At 35.4% G+C, this 10,146-nt stretch overlaps 2 protein-coding genes across 2 annotated transcripts; one reads left to right on the top strand and one right to left on the bottom strand.

The window, feature by feature from the left end:
* Positions 1–6,538: 6,538 nt before the first annotated feature.
* On the top strand, positions 6,539–7,553 carry LOC110608240. The gene is made up of 2 exons (XM_021747447.1): positions 6,539–7,138; positions 7,263–7,553. The coding sequence occupies exons 1-2, from the start codon at positions 6,539–6,541 to the stop codon at positions 7,551–7,553; spliced, it is 891 nt and encodes a 296-aa protein (XP_021603139.1).
* A 310-nt stretch (positions 7,554–7,863) lies between these two features.
* Positions 7,864–9,558, bottom strand: LOC110608239 (pentatricopeptide repeat-containing protein At3g28660). Its single transcript, XM_021747446.2, has one exon. It carries the CDS (start codon positions 9,503–9,505, stop codon positions 7,994–7,996), a length of 1,512 nt encoding a protein of 503 aa, XP_021603138.1. The 5' UTR covers positions 9,506–9,558; the 3' UTR covers positions 7,864–7,993.
* Positions 9,559–10,146: the final 588 nt, after the last annotated feature.

Below are 10,146 nucleotides of genomic sequence, written 5' to 3'. Positions count from 1 at the left end.
TGTGTAGGTTCGGACCCGAGGAACCGAGGACCCCAGCAGTGAGTCAGCTGCTCCAGTGTCTGGTCAGAGCTATCCGGAGGTGAGTGGAATAACTCATTATGTTTTAAAGCAAATAATGGACTTATTAGCATGTTTCACGCATCATGAATGCCATGAGATGTACTAGGTTGTTTGCATTAGAATTCACGAATATGTTGCATTGCATACTTTATTGTTGATTGATGTGGATGAACGTTGGATGATCCAAAGCCCTCGATCTATGATATGACGATGTGATATGTACAGTACGGAATGTAAGACCAGTGGGACCCATTCTACGTTCGCTGGCACCATGTAAGGGAAAGACCAGGACCCATTCTACGTTCTGGCACAGTTGGACTGTTATGTTATGCTATGTTATGTAAGAGAAAGACCAGGACCCATTCTACGTTCTGGCACAGTTGGACTATGTAGAGGGCTATTGGTGACAAGTTCATCCTTGATGTGATTAGCTGTGATGTGATGCATTCCATGATGCCATATGATTTAAATGTTTTTATTATTCTGCTCACTGGGCTCTAGTAGCTCACCCCTCTCCCATTTTCCCCAGGTTTGCAGGTACAGGGTAGACCAGGAGGTCCTTAAGAGTAATGAAGTCATGTGTATGTAATAGATAGTGTGGACATGATAAATGTATTAATGTTATGTAAAAGTACAGTTCTAGTCATGTAATGACTTTGAGGATTAGAGGTTGTGCTTGACTATATGTATTAGATATCCCTTTTAATATATGATCTTAGATATTTTATGATGATTATGCAAACCAACTCAACTTATGATGTATCGCCCATTGGGGCATTGTTGAGATCCCACAGAGGGGGTCATGATTATGATTATGTTTATGTACAGTGCATGCACAGGTTGAGTTTGGTGTATGAATGAAAGAAAAGTTTTAAATTTTTATGTATTTTCTTGATCATGTATGGGATTAAGCAGGTTTTCAGGTTGCATGTTAGGCTTGCTACGGGTCCCGGCGGCCTTAAGCCGACCTGGATCCTAGCACCGGTAGCGGTCCGATTTTCGGGTCGTTACAAAAACCATATCATCCGCGAACATAAGATGAGAAATCATCGGACCATTACTTGAGATAGGAATCGGCTTCCATCTGCCTTGACGAACAAGCTGTTTAAACATTCTCGAAAGTTGTTCAATACACATAACAAAAAGATATGAAGACATTGGATCGCCTTGTCGCACACCACGAGTCGGTTTAAAAGATTTTAACTTCTCACCATTCCATAACACTGACATAGAAGATGTTCTAACACAATTCATAATATTAGAAATCCAAGGATCGGAAAAGTGGTAAGAACCCAGCACCCACTGAATAAAATCCCAATCTAGTCTATCATAAGCCTTTTCAAGATCAATTTTAATAGCCATAAAACCCCCTGATCGCTTAGACGTTCTCATAGTGTGCTAAACTTCTTGAAACACCACAATGTTATCAATAATTTGTCGGCCAAGAACGAAGCTACTTTGTTCCAATCCAATGAGAGAGCTCAAAACATCTTTCAATCTGTTAATCAACACTTTTGTAACAAGCTTATAGATCACGTTACATAAGCTAATTGGTCTGAACTGAGAAATAAATTCTGGACAAGCAATTTTAGGAATAAGAGTCAGCACCGTTTCATTAATTTCCTCTGGAAACTCCCTCCCGCCCAAGACCTCAATAATAAACGCTGAAACCTATGAACCTACCGCAGACCAAGATTTCTGAAAGAAAACTGCTTTTAGACCATCGGGTCCTGGAGCCTTGTAAGGAGACATAAGGCGCAAAGCATCATATACTTCATCATGAGAAAAAGGACGATCCAGAAGCAACCGTTGAGAAGAAGAAAGAGCAGGCCCATCAGGTCTAACAAAATGGCTGCAGTCAACCGCCAAATCTTTCGAATACAGCTCCTGATAGTAACCGCTAGCAAGCTCTTTAAGTTGACTAGAATCTTCAATCCACACATTGTTCCCATTTCTCAGCTTGAGAATTTGCTGCTTCTTGCGTTTAATCACTGTAGAAAGATGATAAAACCTTGTATTTCTCTCACCAGAAACAATCCATTCCTCCCTAGATTGTTGAAACCAGTATAATTCTTCCTACTTCAAAACATCTTCAAGCTGTCGTCTCAGATTAAATTCCAGCTTCACTAAACCTCTCGTTCGCCGGATAGCTAAGCTTTTTTGAACACCATCAATTCGACGGATCAACCTCTGCTTATTATGAAAAATATTCCCAAACTCAGATCGGTTCCATTGGCTTAATGAGTCTTTGGTTGATTTCAAATTATCAAATAAAGAAGTATTTTGCTTCCAACCACGAGAAACAACATCAACAAAATCTTTGTGAGCTGTCCAAGCCGCTTGAAAATGAAAACGACGAACAGAAGAATTTATAACTCCAAAGCAATTCATAAAAATAGGACAATGATCAGAATGCAACTTTGGAGCATGAATAACTGTAGCTCTAGAAAATGTCATGCGCCAAATCTCAGTACACAAGCAACGGTCTAATCGAGCAGCTTTATAAGAAGAATTAATACCACCCTTACTCCAAGTAAAAGGGGTACCTTCAAAACCCAAATCAATAAGTGAGTTATCAAAAATCCATTGCCGAAAATCACTAACCCCAATACTGTGAACATTAACATAGCCGGTTTGTTCATTCTCGCTTGTAAAAGAATTGAAATCTCCCAACAGTAACCAACTTTTCTCACTTCCATTGAAACCCAGAACCGAATGCCACAAACGTCTTCGTAAACTAATGTCAGGGCTGGCATACACAAAACTCACTAACCACGAGTCCCCATTATCAAGTAACACATTGCATGTAATAAATTGCGGATCTGTCGACACAAGCGTTAACTTAAAAAATATTTCTGACCATAAAATCCAGATGCCTCCACTGAAACCAAAAGTCTCGACACGAACCCAATTATCATAACCTAGCTGTTTACAAACATTATCAGCTGAATGGCCAGAAATTCGAGGCTCAACCAAACAAAAAATCTGAGGCTTATAGATACGATTGTATTCCTTAAAAGCTCTCAGAAAATTAGAAGAAGCAGCACCCTGACAATTCCAAACTCCAATAATCATTAAAAATAAGAGAGAAAAGAAAGCCATGAGGATGACTGAACCTATAATAGAACGAAAAATCTAGTAAGACCCCTCATTAGAAGGCATCTTACCAATTAAACCACTATTCTGAAATTCATTCAAGGAAGTCTGAGCAACAATTATCATCGCATCATCGTCAAGATTCATATCCTGATTACCATCTCCATTAGCTGCTGGGATATTGGGACGGGTTGGATGAGGAAACGACGGATCATTAAAGTTATCATGTTGATTCCTATCCAATTCTGTTTCTAAATTTGCAAGTCCCACCAATTTCGGGTTAGAAACAACCCAAGTCTTTGACTGATTCGTTCTATTATTCCCTTGAACAACTACATAGTCATCTTGTGCAGCAGCTTTTCTAGAAGATCCCCCTGATCCACTCGAAACCCCTCTAATTTTTAGAACTGAACTTTGCACAGCAGGCCCATTAGATCTCACATAGGAATCTAAAGCAATATTGGGAGTCTCCTCTCTTGTCACAGTAGAAACCACTTGACCCTTCCCTTTAGAATCCCGTAGCTTTTTCTTGCCCAAGACAGGACGAAAATCTTGTACCACTGGTGGAGTCGCATTATGTTCTATATGAGTCTCAGAATCCTGGAGAATAACTAGAGAACTAAAGGGGTTATTATTGGCCTTCATCGTTGATTTATCCTTGTTTGGCTCCCTCGGACCATGATCACCTGACCCAAATTTAAATACAGGTTTTTCCTGAGGACGTTGATTACGTCTTCTATCTTTCTTAACCAGCATCCAATCACCAAAATCATCTAAAACAGCTGGATTAACTACCTGATTCTCGGGTAACTGAGCCACCTTAGGAGCAGGGTTACTATGAACCGAATTAGGCACATTCTCTACATTCTCTGGCTGCAACTCTTTCCGCAACGAAGGACAATTATCCTTCATATGCCCAAAAATTCCACATGAAAAACAAACCATATGCAACGCCTCATATTCAATACGTCGAACTCTCCGGTTCAGCTTGAATTTCGACAAAAGAGGCTTCGTAACATCAACTTCAACACATAATCTCGCAAAATGCCCTCTTGTCACTCGGCTAATGTTATTATCCACTCTGATAGGATCTCCTATCTTCCTCCCCAATCGCATAAGAAAATCCTCATTAAAATATTCAATTGGAAGGCATGGAAATCGAACCCAAACTGCCAAGCGTTCCAAGGAAACATTAAATGGATCAAAATCCGGGCACCATTGGCGAACTGACAAATAATGATCAGCTATAATCCATGGTCCACCCTCCAGTGCAAAATCAAAATCTTCCCTACTATTAAATCGAGCAAGGAAAAAATCGTTGTCCAGAGCAATTAAGTCAATAGGGGATTTAGGTTTCCATAGTTCCTTCACCCTTCGCGATAAATAGGCATACCCTATTGATCTTCCAATCAGCTTGATAATCAAGGAGTTCTTCCATGGTTTACAATAACGAGATTTCTCAATTTTAGTAAGTTTAATATTAGGGCACTTTTCATCCTCCTCATCCTCTTCCCCATCAGAAAGCTCATACGACTCCTCATCATTCACTTCAACTGTGTCAGCAATCACAGTCTCGTTATTAGGACTCCCATTGACTAGCATATCCCTAAACGAAGGACCCATTGGAGACGGTTGTCCAACAGACTCAAACTTTCTACCGTCTTGTTCTTCTAAAGAGAAACCTCATTCACCATGTTTATGCTTCCTACGGCCATTATGTTGCAAAAGATCATCCTCTTCCATACCCTCATTGCCGGAATCTGACATTCCGGTGGAATGAGCGCTCTGCTCTTTTTGTTTTTTTTTGGGTCAATAAACTAATAAATTTTTGAAAATCAGAGATATAATTTTTCTTTTAATTATTTAGATATATATAAAACTACCTCAATACTTTAAATAATTTTTTCAAAAATTTAGGGGTAGTAACTTTCTTGCCCACCTAAATCCGCCCCAGACGACACTGCAGGAGTCCAAATCCTGTTACCCTCAGATCTTTAGCTCATCAAGTACCAAAACAAATCCCGAACAACATCTTTTCAAGCGAACCCTCTCAAAGAAAATCCAAAAATTAATTAAGTTCTATATTTATAGTTTTATAATTGGTGTTTACTATTAGTTAGTTAATTATCTAAAAAACCTAATAAACAGGTTAATGATTAATTTATTCTAAGTAACTACAATTTTTTTAACTCTTATTTTATAAAAAAGAGCTTTTTTTGAAATTCTAAATTCAAATATAAATAATCAAATTAAATTGTAAAAATATAATATAACTAATTATAGATTTTAATAATAAGTTTATTAAAACAAAATAATTTTATTAATAAATAATTATCAATTAATTAAATATAAAAAATAAGAAAATCCTGTAAATCTAGTATTGTAAGTTAGTGTGACTGATTTTGAAGCAAAATTAAAGTTGGATAATTTTTTTAAAACAAATTAAATTCGAGTGACCTTGGATACAAATCTCAAATTTAATATGATCATACATACAAATTACAAAATTACTCTAAATATATATTTTACAGCAATATTAATTATGCTGCTATATAAAACTAACCAGCAATATCAATATGAATAATTTCTATTAATAATATGTAAAAAGATATAATAATAATAATAAAAATTGTAGATATTAATAAAAAAAATTTAAATAATAACTGTTATTATTAATAATTATCTTTTTGATAGTAACCATAAATTTATTATAAAATTTATAAGATTATAATTTTATAGTAATAAGGTACAACAATTTATTTATTACTGTCATAAATTTATAGTAGCAAATTTATACATTTTGTCCAAAAATTTTACTCTTAATTTTATAATTTTTTATATTTCTTATTTAGTATGATTCATTTTATAAAAAGAAAAATTCAAAAAAATACTTATAAAATTATATAAAATTTATATTCTTTTAAATAAACTTAAAAAAATAAATTTTTTATTTCAAATAAAAAATTATTAAAAAAATCAATTAAATTTAAATTTTTATGAAATTTTTAATTTCCGTGGATAATAAGTATATGTACTTAATTGTACTTATATCCATTTTGTAACTTAGCTTTATTTCACTAAATTAAGCATATGTATCTAATCCTATCAAAGGACATAATTCCAAGTTTAGAAGAAGCCAAGCCAGCCTCCCATGAGCACCAGTAATTTTCTTTTAGCTAATACAGTTTTCCTTTCCGGCTAGCTAATTAATTACGGACAAAGAAAGGATACATTAGTTGTCTTAGAATAGATTGTCTCTACCGCCATTAATATTTATACCATTGATCTAAAGTTTCCATACACAATTTTCTTAGCTCCCAAACACCAAAACTTGGAAAGTTTCTCTTGATTGGCTTTCATATCAGAGAAGAATACATAAGCAATGGAACTTTTGCGCAAAGCTAACGTGATTAGGCTGAGAAGCCACCATGACAAGTTCCTAATGGCAGATGATGATGAAGAAGGTGTGAGCCAAGATCGAAATGGTGCAATGAGGAATGCTAGATGGACGGTGGAGATCGTGGAAAAATCTGGTGTTATACGTTTGAGAAGCTGTTATGATAAGTATCTAACAGCTTCTAACATGCCATTTCTATTTGGGATGACAGGGAAGAAAGTTCTACAAACCTTGCCAAGAAGATTGGATTCTTCTGTGGAATGGGAGCCAATCAGAGAAGGAGTACAAGTCAAGCTTAAGACTCGTTATGGACAATATTTACGTGCAAATACAGGTCTACCACCTTGGAGAAATCATATCACTCATGATATTCCTTATAGAAGTTCAACCCAAGATTGGATTTTGTGGGATATTGATATTGTAGAGATGAGGAGACGAGATCCACCACCACAGCCACAAGAATCCACTGCCAACTTCCCTATGCCTGTGCATTATGAGAAACCTCAGCCCAATAATCAAGCTGAGGTTGCAGATAATTCTGAGCCTGGTTTATTGTTTGCTGCCCCCACATTTTCAAGAATAGAGGTTTTGTTTTCTTTCTTTTTTAATTTCCCTTTAACTTTTTGCAAGTTTTTTTTTTATTATTGAATACCATCTATTGCAACGAGAGATATGAGAAGGTAGGATTTGGGATTTTTTTCTGTTGCAGTCTAATGATTCATTTACGGGTGTACCGGTCAAAAATGAGGGCAGGCTCATCAATTACTGTGTAGCTGACAAAAATGGTGATGTTGATGAAAATACGAAGCTTTCATTTACTTTCAAGGGAAGTGTGGTGGAAGAATTGACAGAGAGATTGAAGGAAGAGACAGGGCTAGATGATATTCAAGTGTGTTCTCGAAATCCATTGAATGGGAAGCTTTATCCTCTTAGGTTACATCTTCCTCCAAACAATGCAGAGATGCATGTTGTTGTAATTCCCCCGCCAGAGAGAGGCTAGGTTAGATTTTTCTTTTTCCCATTCAATTTCTTTTTTAAATCTTTTATTTCATGGGATGTTAATTTAATGAATTTTTTGGATTCCTTTTACCAGGCAACTGGAGAGAGTCCATCTGCAGTATAATTGGAGCTGCTAATGGTTAAATTAAGCTAAGAATATGTTCTTCTTTCAATTGGATTTAAACCAGAACAAGTCAATGAAGGGCCCTGCTTTTGCAAACAAGGACTAAGAGAGTGTCCCTTTTTATTTTGCTTTTCAAGTGGTTTTATCCAACAAACTAATAGCAGAAAAAATTTTAATATTGTAGCAGTTTGTCATAAAATATAATCATTCCTTTCTTATTAAAACTGTTACATCTTTCTTTTTCCATATAATATTTTGTTTTCTGCAAAGGACACAAGAAAAAATAATTTGAGATAATTAAGCTAAAGCTAATTATACTACCCTACTATCAAGTCTGGCAATAACAGTTCCAGTATTGCAAGTATTTGAGGAAGATCCTTATGTGAAACATCTCCAGAAACAAACTCATTTGAAATCCCATTTACTTCTATCATACTACATCCTGGTGGTTTGTTCATCCTCCTTTCACCGAACGTCCTGCGTAGCGTACATGCCTTTTCTCCTTTCTCTGCGCTCAAATAAATGTTCGTCAATTGAACTAAAGCTGCTGCTTCTTCTGTTATATCACCATTATCAAGCTTTACTAGTTCCTTAACTGCAAGTTCTGCCAGCTCCACATTCTTGTGGGTTCGACAACTACTCAATACAGCCCCCCATACTGAAGCAAGTGGCTTCATGGGCATTCTCTTTATAAGAGCAAGTGCTTCGTCCCATCGAGCTGCCCTGCATAGTAAGTCCACTACACAACTGTAGTGCTCATGTCTAGGCATGATCCCATATCTAGCCTTCATGTTGTCTAAAAGAAATAAGCCTTCCTCTTGGAATCCTGCATGGGTACAGGCCACTAAAACCCCAAGGAGAACAACCCCATCAGGCTTAAGCCTGTCTTCCACCTGCATTCTCTCCAAGCAATGAATTGCTTCTCTCGCGTGCCCATGCATTGCAAACCCCCCAATCATGGCCGCCCATGAGAATGCATTCCTTTTAGGCATCCCCTCAAAGACTTCCACTGCCATATATAAGCATCCACATTTTGCATACATATCAACAAGCGCTGTTCCAACAAATACGTCAAATTCTAATGATTTCTTTTTGATATATTCGTGAATCCATTTCCCCTGTACAAGTGCCCCGGATTGAGCACAAGCCATCAATGCGGTAGTAACACAAAATTCATCTGGCTCGACCCCCATAACAAACATATAGCGAAAAGCATTCAAAGCTTCACTTGCCAAATTGCAACGAGCGTACCCACTCATGAGCACATTCCATTGAACAACATCTGGAAGAGGAATTTCATCAAACGTCTTGCGTGCATCATTTATGAGATTACACCCAGCGTACAATCTAACAACAGCAGTTTGAATATGCCCATCAGCTAAAATAATTCCATTTTTTAATACCCAACAGTGAATTTGCCTACCCAAAAGGTTCCAACAAGCATTAGCACATGCGAAGAGAACAAAGTGAAAGGTATGATTTTGAGGCCTCACATTACCATCTCTCAACATGATATCAAAATAATGTAGAGCCAAACGAGGCTGTGAACTGCGAGAATACGCTCTAATTAGAGTGTTGTAAATAAATAAATTGGGCATCTCAATTTGGTTAAATAAAAGGGAAGCATAAGAGAGATTGCCATGTCGAGAGAGTGCGCAGAAGGCAATGAGCTTGCTTAAAGCGTAACTGTTTCTGTGGAAACCATGGACAGTAAGAGCAGCTTGGAGGGCCTTGAGTTGGCGCATGGTTGTACATCGTTCCGCCTGGAACAGCCATAGCTTCCATGAATGGATGCTGAGTTTGGCGGTGCCATGTAAGATTTGGGTCATTAAAGTTCCCAAGCAATTTGGTATTGTTTCCGCTTTGAAGATTTTAAATAGAGTTCGGAGTTGGTCATTTTATTTATACTAGTGTTAATCAATAATGCTTTGCAGCGTTTAATATTAGTTATAATATAAATGAATTATATTTTAAATATTAATTTTATTTAAATATTTCTTATTTTAAAATTTTATTTTATTAATAAAATTAATCTAAATAATAAAATTATCATTTATTTTAAAATTTTAAATTTTAAATAATAATATTATCAATTATAAATTAATTAAAATTATTATAAGTAAATAAAAAATCTAAGACAATTTTAATATTTCTATCTCTTTACACTTTTATATATAATATAAAATAAATATATGAATAATTATTTGAGATTATCTAACTAATATAATTTTCTTTTACAATAAAATAAAATGTATATTTACACTATATTATATCATTAAATTGTAAAGTAATAATTTTTTAAAATTATGTTTCAATAAAATTTAAATAATTACATATATAATGATTAGTTTAATTTAAATTAATTTAAAAAATAAATATTACTCAATAATAAAATTTAAATTTAAAAAAGACATTAATCTACTCAATTTAAAATTTAATTTTTTATTTTTCAATTATTATCCAATCAGAA

This window comes from Manihot esculenta, chromosome 17 (assembly GCF_001659605.2).
Source record: "Manihot esculenta cultivar AM560-2 chromosome 17, M.esculenta_v8, whole genome shotgun sequence".
In the NCBI taxonomy this organism is placed as follows: domain Eukaryota; kingdom Viridiplantae; phylum Streptophyta; class Magnoliopsida; order Malpighiales; family Euphorbiaceae; genus Manihot; species Manihot esculenta.
The sequence above is the reverse complement of the archived record's forward strand: the minus strand, read 5'-3'. Positions and strand labels throughout refer to the sequence as shown.

What these genes read in the sequence shown, in the direction of transcription:
- LOC110608239 (XM_021747446.2), bottom strand. Translation starts at nt 9,505, where the DNA reads ATGACCCAAATCTTACATGGCACCGCCAAACTCAGCATCCATTCATGG.
- LOC110608240 (XM_021747447.1), top strand. Translation starts at nt 6,539, where the DNA reads ATGGAACTTTTGCGCAAAGCTAACGTGATTAGGCTGAGAAGCCACCAT. An exon ending in CCACATTTTCAAGAATAGAG is followed by an intron (nt 7,139 to 7,262) that starts GTTTTGTTTTCT and finishes TTTCTGTTGCAG; the next exon opens with TCTAATGATTCATTTACGGG.